The 18545-nt window shown below is 39.3% G+C and overlaps 1 protein-coding gene across 1 annotated transcript; it reads right to left on the bottom strand.

The window, feature by feature from the left end:
- Nucleotides 1–1130: 1130 nt before the first annotated feature.
- Nucleotides 1131–2351, bottom strand: LOC122023277 (sialyltransferase-like protein 1). Its single transcript, XM_042581340.1, has one exon. The coding sequence runs from the start codon at nt 2349–2351 to the stop codon at nt 1131–1133; it is 1221 nt and encodes a 406-aa protein (XP_042437274.1).
- Nucleotides 2352–18545: the final 16194 nt, after the last annotated feature.

Raw genomic sequence — 18545 nt, forward strand, 5'->3', positions numbered from 1 at the left:
GAGAAGAGGATTGTTGAGAATACAATCAAAGTCCCACATTAGAAATATATGAAAAAATTATGAATTTAAAAGATAAAAAATATCTCCACTTGAATGAGGCCTTTTGGATAGAGCTCAAAAATAAATCCATGAGTGCTTAAGCCAAAAGTGAATAATATCATCCTATTATAAGATATGTGAATTATTTTGGCCCTAATAAGATTGATTGGAGGACATTCTTAACGTCGGTCTATCATCCTTACTACATAGGGATAGGCCGACTGGAAAGTCGTAGGATGTTGGATCGGTCACATGTTCAAAAAATCACTCTCAATATATTATGTCAAATTAATATTTAGTGTATGGCCAAAACCGGTTGATAGAACTAGAGAGCTCAGAATGACATGGAACTAGGTTTTATATTTTCGTCTAATTCTCTTGATGATATCAATGTTTTCAAATATCAATTTGACAAGCTATATTGAGAGTAATAATTTTTTAAATATAAATTAAATGTAATACATAATTTCATCATTTTAAACTTCAATACATGATATAAATATTTGAAAATTTTACCTATGAGGTTCGATAATTTACCATATTCTAAGTCTTCTTCTTTCAGTGCCACTCACATCACACGGAAGTAAACATGTTTTTGGAATTTTAGAGGATATAATTAGCCAATTAGAGAAAAGTAGCAATGAAGAAGATTATGAAATGAAGAAAGGTGAGGGAACTCAAATTATTTGAGCTGGCCATCTTACTATGATCAAATCACAATTGTAGAGGAAGAGGAACTTCCATGTAGCTTTGTGGACAAGTCGAAGAAACAAATAACAGGTTCAACACCAACAGATTAAGATGGAAGGTTAGGCCAGAGTGAAAATTTCCTGTTTGGAGTATCTGATTTTCAAAACACTAATTATACTATATGAACTGAGGTTATCTTGCCTGAAACTGTGTTTTAGAAAAGGGAACTGAGTTCAAGAAAAATTCATGGTGAAATGTCTCACACAATGAGACAGAATCCTCCTCACTCTCTCAGAATACTATCTGCATTTATTATCTACAATTCATTGACTCAGTGCCCAGAATTTCAATTGCCAATAGCAAAAACAAGTATCCAGATTCTGTGTTTTTGTATGAGTCATTCAATGGTAGAAGACAACAGTGGGTACCTTAACTCCGGCGTCTTTGAGGAAGGGTATGGACTGCGGCCGCTCTATGAGGTCCCGATAGAATTCGTACTCCGCCAGGTAATCGTGGAGGTCCAGCTCCCTCTTCTGGTTCGTGTGGTAATGGTGCCTCGCTTGGGGTGACTTACCGAAACCGAAGATGCTCACCTTGTCGCAGATGCCGACCGCGAGCACAACGGCCTGCATCCCCGACGAGTAGTGGAACCACCGCTCGTCGTGGTATGTTCCCCACGTCGACGGCGACTCCCCGGTCTCCTCCACGAACAACTTCAGAGAGTAGTACTTCACGATGCGGGAACAGAGGGCGTCGAACCGTCCGTCCGTCACCAGAAGCGGCGACTTGTGCGTGGAATTGCATATCATGTATTCGATGAAATGCGCTGGCTGGCAGATGTAGAACACGACGGGGACGAGGTCGCCGTAGGGGTGGCAGAAGCAGCCCTCGAGCAGAGCGCAAGCGTGGAGCACGTTGCTGTTGATAAAGGAGAGGGAGGTCTTGGCGCCGACGTGCCTCTGGTAGCCAATGATGCGGGCGTTGTTGAGGCGGATGACAAGGTGGTGTGCGTCGATTAGGTCACCGTGGTCTGCATTGAGGAGGACGCCGCTGTTGCCCACGACGGCACAGGTAGGGTACCGCTTGCCCGAGTCAGGGTAGTGGTTGTTGAGATCGATGGGGCGCTTGATGTGGTCGACCAGATCCGACATCACCTCTGCCCGGAAGTCGCGGCGGTTGCGGAACCAATCGCCGAGCAGCCGCCGGAACTCCGGTAAAACCTGGTCGTGCTGGGGGTGCTCCGGTCGGGCCAGGAACGTGATGCGGGCCAAATACATAGATCGATTTCTCGGCTTCACTCCGCGCCGCCAGATAGAGATTTGCCGGTACAGCTCGCCAGGCAAGTCAATGGACTCGAGGTTAGCCGAGAGAAGGTCCGCCACATTCCGTTGCAGCTCCGTTGCGCCAGGTTCTTGGGCGGCGAGGAGGAACAGGGTCTCATTCATCGCCCCGGCGTCAAGCGATTCATTCTCCTCGTCGTAGAGGCGCTGGATGGGCTTTAGCATGAGACCGCGGCGGGCGATCGAGCGATAGCTGACCACGGCGGCGACGACGGCCAGGAGGAGGAAGGCGAAGTGGATGGAGCGGTTCATTGCCGCCCCTCTCAGCAAAAACGCCAGCATTGCCAGGAGCCCCGATCAGGCAGAGGTCCTCGGCCTCAATTTGAAGTGGACGGAGACTTCGTTTCCCCGCTTTATCCCTCTCTCCAGTCGCGAGCTCAGTACGGTTTCGGGAATACACCGGAGGGGCCCGCTTTCCGTTCGGCTGCTTCTCTTCAAACACGAAACAATATATTATGATATATGTACTGGGTCCAACTTCAGATAAGCAAACAATGAAACGCCACGTCTCGTGATTTTAGTGGTGGATGTTGGTAGCGATGCTTGGGATGGGACGCAAAGGGCCGTTGCAGGGGAGGCAGGAGAACCGGAGAAGAAGCTTGCAACCGTTGGTGAGGTAATAAATCAATTTATTTTATTTTATTTTATTTTATTTATTATAATTAATAATTGGTTACGGGACTGAAAGTGAAAGGTTTCCTTTTTCTTTAGGAGGGTGCCAGATTTCCGATTTTCATTGAAGGAACCAGCGAGCAGGAAAAATGAGGGCAGGATACTGTATTATTCTACAAAATTATATTATAGATATTATTAAAATTTTTTTTAGGAGTCATTGAATTCATGCATGATCCACTTTATTTTTTAAAAAAGAAAATCAGGTGATCTGCCTTCACGCGATTAATCTTTAATGATAGACAATCTTCCCCTTAATTTGCTGAGCACAAATTTAACCAGACTCAAATAAGTCTACTTCTAAAAAGTCTACTTCTAAGATATTCATCCCATTTGAAATTTAAATTTTGATCATTTTATTGCTCTTTTGAGTCTTTTAGTACAATACCTATGGAGGCACATGAATCGATTTTAAGATTCATATACAAATATCTTTTTTATATAATCATGTATCAACTATACTAGTCTAATTTCCTTCTTTGGGTATGATGTCTCTTTTCATCTTCTCTTCGTTCTTGGCAAACCTCTATTTAAAATTTTCTCTATCTCAAGTTCCTTTTTCTCCCAGGCAAAATCTCCTTTCTCTTCTCTTTCCTAAGGTTGTTGCCGGGAAAGTTATTGATCTCATTGATTCAACTATGAATATTAAAAATAATTTTCTAAAACCTAATGATCCCATAGAATACCAGGAAATAAACAATCAAACTCATCGTTTGAAAAAAGGATGATGTGATCGAAAATTATTATTGATCAAAAATTAATTTAAAAATAATTGAACAGATGTTTAAATAAACTCATAGTCTAACCCGGTAAAAGATGAAAATACCCCTAAACTCAAAAAATAATAACAAAAAGGAGAAACAATTTTAATTCTGAATCTCTAAAAAAGTCTTAAACGATCTCTTAGGCTTGAAATTAGACTGTTACGGATTTCATGTGATAACCAATCGTAGATCTCTAAACAAACTTTAATTTGGCACATAGTACGTCTCAAAATTCATTCCAAATTAAAAATTATGAACTCTGCGTGCACAACCTTCCGGAATCCCTCTACAACAGTCATCAATATCAAAGAGGTTGATGATGATGATAAATAATATAGTGTCCATTGGAAACCTTTTTTGAGATTTATCTCCTTATTCGGTTTTAAGTCTAGGAGATCCTTAAAGGCTATCCAAGGCCCTTCTAGTGAAAACTAGATTTAAAATTATTTTTTTCCCGTTAAAGTTTGCGCATTTGCAAATTTTAGAGTTATGGAATGAAAGGAAAATTTGACAGCTATATTAGTGAGCCTAATAAAACGCTTTCAAAGACTCTTTCAAGATTAGTGAGCCTAAGTTCTAAATGTTTTTCTAATTTAACTAGGAAGCAAAATAAGATATTTTGAGATGAATTAAGGGGAAAATAAATTTTCAAAGTGGGTTGTTAGACTACTTTTTAGAACATGTTTCCTTTTCGAATTCATCAAATGCCACACGTGTGATGCATGATGCATGATCCACGGAGAGATTTTGATCGTAAAAGTTAAATACCTGGATTATAAAAAAAAATTAATGGGCTTTGATCATGCATGTGCTGCATTATTGCATCCTGGAACTTTATTATACATTAGAGAGTACTTTGTTTTATCAAGGAGCTTTGATCATTATATATGCATAGGACTTGCATTTTCTTAACTTCATCCTTGTATTGGGGGTACTTTGTGTAAATCTCACATATGATAAGAAAATAGGGAAAAGGCCGAACGAAAGGGGATGAGACAAGGGAATCGACCTCTAATAATTAAAGTAATTTGATTATTTAATTGAATCATTTTATTATTTGTCCCTAATATATATATAAAAGTTGTCCATAAATGGGTGTACAAAAATACAAAATAACAAAATTATATATATAAACTTGATATGGCTCTCCGTGGGCGCCCACACTTAGTCGCCCACGGGAGCACCCAACATATCTTAGTTGTGTGTGTATATAGAGAGAGATATGTTGCTCGACTCTCCATGCGCACCTCCATGTGCAACACATATCGAAATTTGAGCACCCCGCACACTCATCAAACACAGGAGTCGAAACACAGGAGTCGAGCACAAGGATCGGGCAACATATTATTTCTTTATATATATATATATATATATATATATATATATATATATATATATATATATATATATATATATATATGATCCTGTACACAAATGGGAAGGTGACTAGCTGGAGATATGGCTGTTGCGCTGACTGGTTGTAGACCGTGCTTCGCTCTGCAAAACAAGCAACATCAGTACCGAGCCAGGGAAGGAGTCCTCGGCGTTGACCCTCCAACGCTCAAGTCAATCACCGGAACTATAGAATAAAGTGGACCAATTAACAGTGGCACTAGCGCAAACAGTGAATAACGCGTACCTCCGTCGGTGCATGGACCCATAGTTTGCAAAATCGCGATCCGAATCGTAGGATCGTACGATCCTACGATCCGAAAACCCAAAATCGATCCAGGATCGTGCAAAATCGTTTTTGCAGTAGGATCGCAGCAGGATCGGTATGATCGGTAGGATCGGAGCAGAATCGGTAGAATCGGAGCAGGATCGGAGCAGAATCGGAGCAGGATCGGTAGAAGCTTTGAGAGGTCATAACTTTTGACTCGGATTGAACCACGGGGCCTATAATATATCAAATTAAAGCTCGTTCAGAGATCTTTAATAAATTTCAAAGTTTATCCTTAACCATTATCTTTTTTTTCATCTTATTAGAGTTTTAAATTATTTAAATATATGTTTAATTATTTTTGAGTTAGTTTTTTATCAATAATATTCTGTCATTTATTTTTCTCAAAATAATAAGTTTTTGGATGTCTATTGTCTAGTATTGTGTGGCATCAACCAGTCTTTAGAAGATTATTTCCGGTATTCATATTTGAATCAAAGGATTCAACAGCTTTTGTTATATACGTTAGATGCTTTGTTGACATTTAAATTGAATTATCTTATAAATCAAGGAAATATTTTTGACATTATATGTGTTATTATTATTGTGTTAATAGATATTTTATATTCTTTCATTTTATGATATGAAAATATAAATATTATTACTATGCGAGAATGATAGTTGAATTACAAGTTAATTTAAATTTGTACATGTAGTAATGTAATTTGATGTGTTGAGTGTAAATAATTGTATATATATATAAAAAATTAGTTATTTATTTATATGTAAATGAGTTTTTTAGGTATTTTTTCTAATTATTAATCATGTATAATAAAATTTTAAGGATTTTTGGTAGGATCGTACGATTCTACGATCCGATCCTGACCGATCCGATCCTGACCCTAAATCGATCCTGCGTAGGATCGCGATTCTACAAACTATGCATGGACCCTCCTTTATATAGAGCCCTGGTGGGTGACATGCACGCTCCTCGAGGCATGAGCACGTTATCCCATGTATCCTTGAAAGGACCTGTCAGGAAATTAAAGTGTCTCTGACACCATACATTAATAGGGCATGCATATCCCTGACAAGACAGTAGAAACTTCCGCCATACAATCTGTCTGTTGGTCATATCTCGTGTCAGCGGCACTATCTCCCAAAAGAATATCGAGAGATATGATAATGGCCTCGTTGCTTGGCTGAGTGAGGTAGCTACTCGGCCAAGACTCCTCCGCTCTATCAGCCTCAGCTGCTCTTCCTTGTGGTGATTGGGTGTAGTAACTTGTCCCTCCCGATCGGACAAGTTCTTCGGTCTCCTCAGCGTTCTGTCATCCTGCACTGAGCGTCTGGCGATCTTACCATATTATCAGAGATAGACAGTTGGCCCACTCGGATAAGTATCTTGCCGATCGGACACTGATTGCCCCGATTGGCTGTTGTAATCGACCTCCGCTCGGGCACTGTAGGCGAGCCTTTTGACACCCGAGCGTTGACCACCTTGACTTTGACCTCCACCTAGGCATTTGATTCTCACCGGGTGAGCTCCCCTTTATCGCCGCATCACAAGTCTCCCCCTCAAGTCTATTCAAAGGAGACTACAAGTCCGGCTGACTAGACAAGTAACGTCCTCGATGGCATCCACGTCCGTTCTAATCATCTATGTTCCTGAGTTTCTGACCGGATCACATGTCTTCACTGTTCGACTTCCTTTCGCTGGTTTGGGTTTGTAGCTGCCACTCGGATCATACCTCCCAAGGCAGATAGTGAATCAATCGCTCGGCTGTGTGATAATCAAATATCTATGCCGATCGGGACGATGGATGACCACACTTAGCGAATTTTCTCCATTCCTTGCGCTCCCTCGAATGACCACCCTTTCTTATTAGCTGACATCATCCAAATTTCTTGAAGACCATGCAAATCTCTAATCATTATGGCTGAGCACGCGACCATACCTTTTAATTAAGTATCATTAATGGCTTCCGATAGGCGAATGCCACGTGTCCCACTTTTTGCCGCCGCATGTTTAAAAAAGTTTTAAAAAATACAAAAAAATATAAAAAAATAAAAAATATATAAAAAACGTAAAAAAATTTAAAAATAATAAAAAAATGTTATAAACATTAAAAAAATAATTAAAAAAAAATGTAAAAAAAAAATTAAAAAAAAACTTTAAAAAATAAAAATTAAAAAACATAAATATATATATATATAAATAAAAAAAATGTGAAAATATAGTAAAATAGAATAGAGTTTAAATAATAATAATAATAATAATAATATATTATTATTATTATTATTATTATTATTATTATGTATAGTTGGTTTTATAACTAAGGGTAATCTAGTAAAATACTAAACTAAGTTATTCATTAAACTTCAAACAAATATGTTTTTGTTGCATTACCTAAATTGAACCAAATAACATTTGGTTATATTTTATTTTCATAATTTTAGTTATATGATTACCTGATAATTACATAACTAAGATTATACATGATAACTTGAATCAAACGTACTCTAAGAGATTTCATAATTAAAGTACTTGAAGCATTATATGTTCGCATACATGTGAAACAGGCCACTTTGTTAAGATCTTACATGTTATAAAGGACTTGGACCATTTTATACGCACGACTTGAGGGTAAAGCCTATGAGACCTGATGCGGTGAGTGGAAAGAGGGCTCTACATGGATAAGGACATTATGGATTTTTCACAACTTTTCTCTTTTAAAGTTTTTGTACGTCAAAGGGCCCGCCACTTTTTGAGTGGGCTCGCTCTCTTGGGCAAGAAACGACATTGTTACTGACGCCATCATGATCTCCGTCGATGGACCCTTGCAACCTCCGTCGTCACACCTCTCCTCTCTCGCCATCTATGCTACCTGTCTCTCCTCCCTCACACCCCGCTGCCAGCCACCAGCCGCATGCCCGCTTCCTCCCTCAAGATCCTCATCAGTCGCCTCCACGTTGCTCCCCCTCGAACCACTGCCCCTGCTCCCAGCTCACATTATCACCCCTTTTCCCCTCCATCTAGGCATCCGCCTCATCTCTGACACCAACGCTGCCACCGCCGCCTCCACCGTCGCCTCTGCCAGCAGCCACACCTCCTCGAGCTCCAGCGATCTCCCTCTCCCTGACGCTATCCGGTTGATCTCCGGCCAAAACCCTAGATCGCGGATCCCTTCCTCATGTCGCCTTCTTGATATCTCCCGTCGTCTCACCATGGCCATGGTCTTGTTATCGCCGCCTCCTATCACCTCTGGCATCACCTCCTGTAGTCGCTATTGCTACCTTGCTAATGCCGCAGTTGTCGCCTCACTATCACCGAAGCCACCGGCCCATGTCATCGCTGTCGCTGCCCCTTGTCTCTGCTGCCTCAATATCGCGTAGTTGCCGCCTCCTTGATATCACCGTAACTGCTGCCTTGATATCGGCACGGCTGCCACCTCGATATCACTGCAAATGTCGCCTCCTCAATATTACCGCAACTGCCGCATCCTATCATCGTTGTCGTCGTCTCACTGTTGTTGCAGCCACTGCCTCCTGTCATCGTCGCCTCAATATTGCCACAACTATCGTCTCCTGTTGCTACTGTCGTTGCCTCGATGTAGTTGTTGAAGCTGCCTTGCTATCGCTGTAGCCATCACCTCCTATCGTCGTTGTCGCCGCCTCACTATCACCACAATCGCCGCCCCCTATTGTCGTTATTGCCTCTTCAATATCGCCACAACTACTATCACTACCTCATTGTTACCACAGTTGCCATGGTTCGCGAGCCCTATGGCCTCCAAACCCGTGCTACTGTACTTCGCCTCCCAGAGCTCTTTGGCCTTCGAGCCCTTGCTACCGGCCTCAGCCTCCAACCCTCGAGCCGACATTGTCGTCCTCTAGCCTACGAGCCCGCGCTATCGTGTTTCCATGCTTCGCTTCCCAGAGCCCTCCAACCTCCGAGTTATCACTGTCGTCCTCCGACCTCCAAGCCCTCACTACCGCGTTGTCGCCCCACTAACTCGGCTCTCCATTCATCCCACTCTATGCTATAAAAGGTGTCCATACTCGCGGATGGAGGTACGTGTACATATTTGCGTACATCTATTTTCATTCTCCTACTACTATTCATTTTCTTCATCTCTCCCACTGGATATCATCGGCCCCCCCCCCCCCCCCCCCCCCCCAAAACTCTTCTACTCCTCATAGATTTTTTTAGGTGATTCAGCCCTCCCAATAGTGTTTAATGACTCTCTTCTACTCCTCGCAAGCATCTTCACTCTTCAGTCGCCCCTCCTTCCTCTTGGTCCTTCCTGTGACGAGGACAACTCACCTTTTCTTCGGAGACTCCATGACCTTGTCAATATCGAAGACAGTTAACTCTTCCTTCTCCTAGTCATGGAGACTTAGTCAACATTCCAGATAGCTCATGAGTGGCTCGTTCTTTGAAGGTCTCAGAGCATATCAAATTGGCACCATCTGGGAATACTAAGTTAAGATCTGAACTGAGATGTTGAGATAGATGACATCGAAAAACTCCCTATCATCACCTCGACCCTTGGAGGATTTCAACAAAATTATTGCCACTATGTTACAGGAGCAAGAGAGCAGAATTTCTTAGGCTTTATTTTCATTCAAACACTACGACAGAAGCCCATGAATCTTTGTCCCACCAAGATTCATGATCTCTAGATTTCATCAAATTCCATATGTCAAGTTATTATATATATATCTCAGCCTGCCAATCAATGCCATCTTTATATATTGACTTAATGTCCACCTTCATTGTTGACCCTGGTTTCTTATTATCAATTCTGCGAACGCTCAAGAGTCGTGGGATCAAGCTTATTATTATTCTTTCCTTGAATTTACAAATGATCGGGAGTCGTATGATCAAACTTATTATATTATTCTCTCCCCGACTCTGCAAATGTTTCTATCCCTAATTTCACGGATGCTCGAGAATCGTGGGATCGAGCCTATTGTATTCTCTCCCCGACTTCACGAATGTGTGGGAGTCATATAATCAAGATATTATCTCCCTTAGCATGATAGAGTTATTTCTCTCTCTCTCTCTCTCTCTCTCTCTCTCTCTCTCTCACTCTCAGGATGATCGAGTCTTATCATCTTCTCTCTCTGACTCTATGGGCATTCGAGAGTCAAGGGATTGGGTTATTCTCTCAGTGGGGTTGAGTCATCCTCTCTCTAAGCGGGGGGAGGGGATGGTGATCGTTATTAAATCGAGTACACAGCGGAAAAAAAAACACAACGCTAACACAAACCAATTTTACTTGGTTCAGAGCATTCGTCGACTCCTACTCCAAGGCATGCACTCGTCGAGTGCTTTCGTTGGGCAATCACTAATAATTTGTAAAATATTATAAACTAAAGTACAAGAATAATTAAAACAATACCAGCAATATAGAAAAAGAAGTTGAATCGCAGGTTGTCGGAGGAGCCTCGCAGCGTCGCATGAGCATAGCGCAATAGAGCAGTCGTAGAAGAAGTTGTTGTACGTAGCTCTGGAGGAAGACTACTTTTATAGGAGTGCTCCGGGCGCCTGGATCCCTTCCGGGCGCCTGGACCGTGACGTTGGCTCAGCCAATCAGCGCACTCCACATGGCAATGAGATAGGTTTTTGCACTCCGGGCACCCGGATCCCTTCTGGCGCTCGGACCACTATTTTTCAACACATCAATTTCCTGTAAGAAAATGTTAGTCCGAGGTAAATATAAATTATACTACCCTGCAAAACAAAGTGTTAGCACAATTATAGTAAAAAGGATAGTAGTTAGATTCTGTCTCACCGAGACCAGAATCTAGTCACGATCTCAACTTAGATTTCCGAAATGGTTCTAAATTGGATCGATGCCTACTATTCCCTCGAACGGAGAATGCATCCTCACCAAGTTACTCCCCTCTAGTGACTTAACTTACCTGCCAGACATCCGGTCAGCCCGTCGACATGTCCGGACTTCGTGCTAGCTATTCGGTAAGCCCGTCGACCTAACTGGGCTCCGTACTAGATATTCGGTCAGTCCGTCGACCTATCTGGACTTCGCACCAGCTATGTGATCGGCCCGTTGACCTAACTGGATTTCACCTGCACACTCAGTCAAAGTATTATATCACAACAAATCTAACTTAACCTTCTTTGTCATTCATCAAAATCGGAGTTAGACCGTTAGTGCTAACTGCACCAACAATCTCCCCCTTTTTGATGCAATGACAACCTGGGCTAAGTTAGTGAAAAATATGCAAAAAGTAAATAGTGCTAAAAATATGCAAGATGTTAGTTAAGTTAATTGGCGTTGTATGCTTGGTATTTTTTGTGCTAACTTAATCCACCTAACCCCTTTTGACATTCATCAAAAAAAACATAGAAAAGATAGGAATAAGCGACTAAAAAATTGCAATAGAGATTGCTAACAGAATCCAGAGTTACTTGGGGGAGTTTAACTTAAAATAAAACATAAGCTTTCAACTTTTATATCAGAAATAATTTTCAACATCTACTAACATTTTCAAAATAGCTAAGTTTTGAAAGATAACTTTTGAACACATTCAAAAACCTACTAACTTTGTAAGTTAACTTATTTTTGTAAGTTAAAGCAATTTTTGAAATAATTTACAAAAATAAGTTTACAAAATTAAAGTAAGTTTTAAAATAATTTTCAAAAATAAGTTTACAAAATTAAAGTAAGTTTTAAAATAATTTTCAAAAATAAGTTTGCAAAAGTAAAGCAATTTTCAAAAATAAGTTTGTAAAATTAAAGAAAGTTTCAAAATAATTTTCAAAAATAAGTTTTTTAAAATAATTTTCAAAAATAAGTTTACAAAATTAAAGCAAGTTTCAAAACAAATTTTTTTTTTTTTGCAAATTTAAAACAATTTTGCTAAAGTATTTTTAAGGAAATGAAAATACTTTTCAAAAATAATTTTGGAAAAATATTTTCAAAGAAGAGAAAATAATAAGTATGAAAATAATTTGAATTAATCCTCCCTGAACTTGACATTAAAAAAAACCTCAACTGTCTAACCATTAGTTACTTACTGACTATCAGAAGATAGCAGTCTTCACTTGGTTAGTGAGGTTATGTTAATTGTATTCAGTGAGTGTTTAACTAAGCTGAAATACTTAACCTGATTACTATTTATTTAGTATTTTAACGCCCAGACTTTTGTTGATGCACAGATATAAGTATCTTAAGTCTAGGCAATCTGCCTATGCATCTCACCCTTTTCTAAGTTTAGCAATACACAAACAAGGTAGTCCTAGTGTGTTGGTGATATGCTCAAGTTCTAGACCTATAGGAGCATGCTTTCTAAGGGTTTGATCGAACTAGACTAAGGCTGAAATTAATTTTTTAAAAGTCTAGAAATAGGGAAGTTTGAGAAATATATAAAAAAGTTTTACCCTAAAATTTTAAAGAAAATTTTGAAAATAATTTTAAAAGTAAGAGTCCTAGTCTATTAAGCATAATATGATAAGTCAATATCTAAAGTGAAAATAAGTCAATATACAAAGACAACAATCAAGAAAAAAAATACACGGAGATAATAGCAATCTAGTCTACTGTGATGATAAGGGTGGTCCAGAACCCAAAGATCGTAACATCTCTATCAACTCAGCATGATGAGTTTGGTCATTCTCTCGAGAGTTGGATATGTCCCGTCGAAGATCGGAGACATCCTGCCATATATCTCGTCCAAGATCGGAAATCTCCTGCGGCATGTCTCGCCGAAAAATAGAGACCTCCTGTCGAAGACCAGTCATAGCTGTCTCAAGGCCGGTAACTCGGTCGGCTAGGGTGTGAGGGGCGGGATGTGGTGCTTGAACTGGAGGTGGTGCTAGAACAGGGTGATCACCAAAAAGCACATCCATGAACTAGCATCTAGCTCGTCGTCTAAGTCAAGTTGGGGTCAGGCCCCCCTCCGCCAGGATAAAATAGCCTCATCATCTATATAAATGCCTCCTAAAGAAAAGTTCCTAGACCCTACCATGTCAAACTCAGTCAGGGCTCAGACATCACCTCTAGTGACATCAATCTCTAAAGATGCAAGGTATGCGGTCAAGATGTGGCAGTAGGGCATATGAACCTGTCTGCTCGTGATGAGTCCAGCTGAGTAAATAATAGCATGAAAAATATGTAGACTAATGTCTATATCTAGTCTATGGCATAGGGCATATAGTAAGAATGAGTGAAAAGGATGCATCATCGCGACGTCGCGAGTGATCAGTAGCAAAATGCAAGAGACCAAGACCCTATAAAAGGCATAGTCCTGAACTCTAAGGGAGACTGACCTAAATAGGATAACTGTGGGTACACACTCTTCCCAAAAAAAAATACGAGTAAATCATATCAAGTGTAATATGTGAGTAGGGATCACCAAATGGTGGATCCCCAAGGGGATAGCATTGAAAAGTGCATGTAGAAGGACTTAAGTCTAGAAAGGTACGAATGACAGCGGGGGATAGCGTGATATCAATACCAGCTACCCTAATGGTGTATATAAGATCATCTACTCTAACTAGGTTGTAGTACAATTCAGCATATAAATCTATGTTGACTGAACTGGTACAGTAAATCAGATGATGTAATCTGTAGTAGTCAATGACCTCTACAGCAGAAATGCATGAATATATAAAAAACTATTTATCTAAACACCTAGTTCAGATAGGCATGTAGATAGTACTAGAAAACCTAATCCTAAGTTCCTCAGTTGGAAACCTAGAGTTTGTACTAGCAGTAGAGGGCCCAGCACCAAATCTAGAACGTTTTCGAATTTATCAAAGAAAAACTACACTAAGCATAAAATATTAAAATAAAACAATTTAGAAACTTGAGAAAAGAAGGAATTTTACCTAGGCATCGTCAATGAAGATAATAGAAATGACGATCTCGGTTGTTTCGCAACGGCGTAATAACCGAAGGAGAAAGTAAAATTTTAAATTTAATCCCTCTTGAGTTAAAGCCCGGTAAGAGCCTTTGCAAGAGTGGAAAGGAGAAGTGTAAGGAATTCGGGGCACCCGTCCCAACCCTTATATAGGGTGGTCCAAGCGCCCGGATCCCTTCCGGGCGCCTGGATCAAGGTGTCGGGGCGGGGCGCCCGGAAGTGCTTCCAGCCACCCGGAATGCAATACTAGGGGTGCCCGCCCCTAGTTTCTGACCGGTTTTTTTTTTAAGTTAAAAAATAATTTTAAAAAAATTTAAGAAAAATTTTAAAGTTAAAATCATTTTAAAGAAAATTTTAAGTTAATATAATTTTTAAGAAAAAAATTTAATTTAAAATAATTTTTAAGAAAATTTTAAGTTAAAATAATTTTTAAAAAAATTAAGTTAAAATAATTTTTTTAAGTTAAAATAATTTTTTTAGTTAAAATAAATTTTTAAGTTAAAATAATTTTTTAGTTAAAATAATTTTTAAGTTAAAATAAATTTTTTAAATTAAGATAATTTTTAAATAATTTTTAAGTTAAAATAATTTTTAAGTTCAAATAATTTTTAAGTTAAAATAATTTGAAATTGAAATTTGAATTTAATATAATTTAATTTGGTTTAATTTAATTTAATTTAATTTAATTTAATTTAATTTAATTTATTTATTTTATTTTATTTTATTTTATTTTATTTTATTTTATTTTATTTTAGTTTAGTTTAGTTTAGTTTAGTTTAATTTAATTTAATTTAATTTAATTTAATTTAATTTAGTTTAATTTAGTTTTTTTGTTTAATTTAATTTAATTTAATTTAAATTAATTTTGGTCATTAGTCATCTCACCCGATCTAAGTTTTCAATCAGGGAATCCTATAATTTTTGTGAGATGAAGTTAAGTTCAATTTTTAGAGTTTGGTTTAACTTTGTGTTAGATTCAGGTTTAACTTTGTGCTCAACAAACAAACATTCTTTGGATAAACTTTTAGGTTATGGTGAGTCACCTAGACATCATTAGAGTAACCATGCTTTTGAGGTTTTCCAAATAGTCCTATCCACTGAACTTAGTACAGAACCTTGGTCTAACTAGTTAGGATCCATAAGGGATAATTTCAGTTAGTTCCACTCAGCCAAATACACCAAGTCGAAGTCATATCTGTTGGTGCAGCGGAGACCGGCAAGAGGGGGGTGAATTGCTGAAAACAAAAATAAACTATACCCTCCTCGAATTTCAACTCAGAATTTAAATCAACAATAAAAAATAACAGCAACTAAATTAATGAAACAGAAAAAGAAATAGGAACAGAAAAGACTCAGGGATTTAACCTGGTTACAACCAAGGAGGTTGTTAATCCGTGACAGTAGAAAAGAGCGCAGTAAAAAATCTCCTTCTCTGAAGGCGGAGAAGCCTTTTACACTTTTGAAGCTCACTAGTTGCTTAGGAATTGCTTACAGATTGATTGATTGAGTTGTTATTGAATTCCTAGCTCCAGGGGCCTTTTTATAGCTCCTGGAAATTCTATCCCAAGGGTCCAAGGCGCCTCCAACAAGGTTTAAGGCGCCTCTAACAAGGTTTAAGGCGCCTCCAGCTCGGTCAGCGGATAAAACTTTATACGCAGCGCAAACGGTCAAAACAGACCTGTTGAAGGCGCCTTCAACAGGGTTGAAGGCGCCTTCATAATGGAGGCGCCTCCAGCCCTGCTGGAGGCGCCTCCAAGCTGGCAGCTCCATTTTTCAGCTTGGTTTCTTCAGCTTCCGATGCTCCATTCTTTTGGGTGATTGCGGCCAACCGGAATAGGGCTCACTCGAACCCAATTCCCGGCCTTCTCCTCGAGCAGCCTTCCGTCCCGGCTTAACGTCCCTCGAACGTCGCGCACGCTCTTCACGCACCGAGCCCGTCGGCTCCATTCCCGTGCCGTCCTTCTCGCTAGCTGCGTCTTCCACTCGACTTCCTATGTTCCTAAGCTCCTGCACACTCAGACACAGGGATCAAACACAGCAGGACCTAACCAACTTGGTTGATCACATCAAAACTACCATGGGGTCCAACAATCTCCCCCTTTTTGATGTGCATCAACCCAAGTTCAAGTTAGGGTTAAAATAGACATAAAAAGTAATTTTAAAGAAAAATTACTAAACTAACAAGTTAAACATAATTTTTGCAATTAGTAAAATTGCAACACTTTTTATAAAAATAAAGGAAATTTTAAAATTTTCTAACTCCCCCTAAACATTTATAAAAATAATAAAAAAAACTTTAAATTTATCTAACTCCCCCTAAACTTGTACTTTTCTCTCCCCCTTTGATCACAGCAAAAATGGGTTTTAAGAATTTTCAAGTAAGATTGAAGTTTTTGAAAATTTTCTAAGTGGTTTTTGAAAATTTTCTAAGTTAAAAATGATTTTTTTTTAAAAAAAATGCTAAGTAAAAATAAATTTTCCAAAAAAAATTTCTAAGGAATTTTTGTTTAATTTAACAAATATTTGATAAACTTTCAAAGCATTTTTTAATTCTTGTTTAATGCTTTTTCAGAAAGTTAATTAAACATTTTCTTTCAATATTTTAGCTTCCAGGTCGTGGCGAGGCACTAGACCTTCTTGGTTATTGGAGACAACCACTTCCTTAGATAAAGCTTCCATAGAGAATTTCAATGTTTAATTTTCTCACTTTAAGCTTTTAATTTTTGAAAAATTAATTAAGCACAGATTTTGGAACCCAATAGAGGTTCCTTCCTACAGGATTATTCAAAAATCTAGGGGGTACATAGTTTCTTGGTATTTTTCTAAGTTGACCTTGATGCTTCCTTATATACCAATTTAATTTACCATAAATTCTAATTTTTGACTTTGGAAATTTCTTTAAGCATGCATCATTTTTCAATTTTTCAATTTCTAATTTTAAATTTTCATTTTCTGATTTTAGATGATCATATATTTCTAACGGGCATGCTCTTGCTAGGTTCAACTTTAGTTTAGCATTCTCTTTTTCTAATTGATCTAACTCTTTAGAAAGAGACTTGATAAATTTAAAAGATTGAGTTGGGGTTAGATTGCGTACCTTACTTACCTGGTCTGGTGACGCTCCCCCTTCACTGCTGCTTTCTTCTTCTGATGTTCCTCCCCCTTCATCGATGCTCATCTCTGAGCCTGAGTCTTCTTCCGGTTGATGGTTCGCCAATAGCGCTAACCCTGAGAATTCTTCGATGTCCGACTCAGAGGTTGACGAATCTGACCAAGTAGCCTTCAGATTCTTGTGCTTGGAGGGTTCTGGTTTCTTGTATTTTGGCTTTGCCCTTTCTTTCTCCTTTCTCTTTAGCTTTGGGCAGTCATCTTTGATGTGTCTCTCTTCGTTGCAGTTGTAGCAGCGAACCGTCCTCTTCTTTCGATGATGCCTCTGCGATTTAAATTTATTAGTACTAAAAAACTTATTGAAGCGTCTTACTAGTAGTGCCGCTTCAGATTCGTCGACTGAGGCTTCGGAGTCAGAATTGTTCATCTTTGCCTTTAAGGCAATGTTCTGACTTGTCTTCTCTGCTCCGTTGGGTTCTGAAACTCGAGATTCGTGAAGTTCAAAAGTTGAAAATAATTGTTCTAACGTACTTACCTCGAGGTCCTTAAAGATGTAGTACGCATCTACTAAGGAGGCCCACTCTGGAGTTCTCGGGAAGGCATTGAGCGCGTATCGGATAGAATCCCGGTTGGTTACCTCTTCTCCAAGGTTCGTTAGTTGCGTTAGCAGCTCCTTGATTCTCGCCTGGAGTTGCGCTACCTTCTCGCCTTGGTTCATCCGGAGGTTCGTTAACTGGTTCCAGAGAATGTCGCGCTTTGCTAGCTTCGCTTCGGAAGTACCTTCGTGAAGCTCCAGGAATTTCTCCCAGAGATCTTTCGCTGAGTCGTAGCTTCCGATCCGATTTACCTCCTACGGCGGCAGCACACTAGCAGGTGGAACTCTGCATTTCCGTTGGCGACGAAATCGGCTTGCTCCTTCTTGCTCCATGTGTTTTCTTCTTTGTCTTTCAGCGCTGCAAAACCATATTTCATTGTAATAAGAATATCAAAATCCGTTTTAAAAAATACCTCCATTTTGCGCTTCCAAGTGGCGAAGTCTCCGTCGAACTTTGGGGGATGGATGTTCGCTCCGGCCATCGTCTTGATCGTAGTGTTTCAGTTGGCGGTTAGTCCTTCTGAGGCGATCAGGCTCTGATACCACTTGTTGGTGCAGCGGAGACCGGCAAGAGGGGGGTGAATTGCTGAAAACAAAAACAAACTATACCCTCCTCGAATTTCAACTCAGAATTTAAATCAGCAATAAAAAATAACAGCAACTAAATTAATGAAACATAAATAAGAAATAGAAACAGAAAAGACTCAGGGATTTAACCTGGTTACAACCAAGGAGGTTTTTAATCCAGGAAAGTAGAAAAGAGCGCAGTAAAAAATCTTCTTCTC

Source organism: Zingiber officinale, chromosome 9B (assembly GCF_018446385.1).
Source record: "Zingiber officinale cultivar Zhangliang chromosome 9B, Zo_v1.1, whole genome shotgun sequence".
In the NCBI taxonomy this organism is placed as follows: Eukaryota; Viridiplantae; Streptophyta; class Magnoliopsida; order Zingiberales; family Zingiberaceae; genus Zingiber; species Zingiber officinale.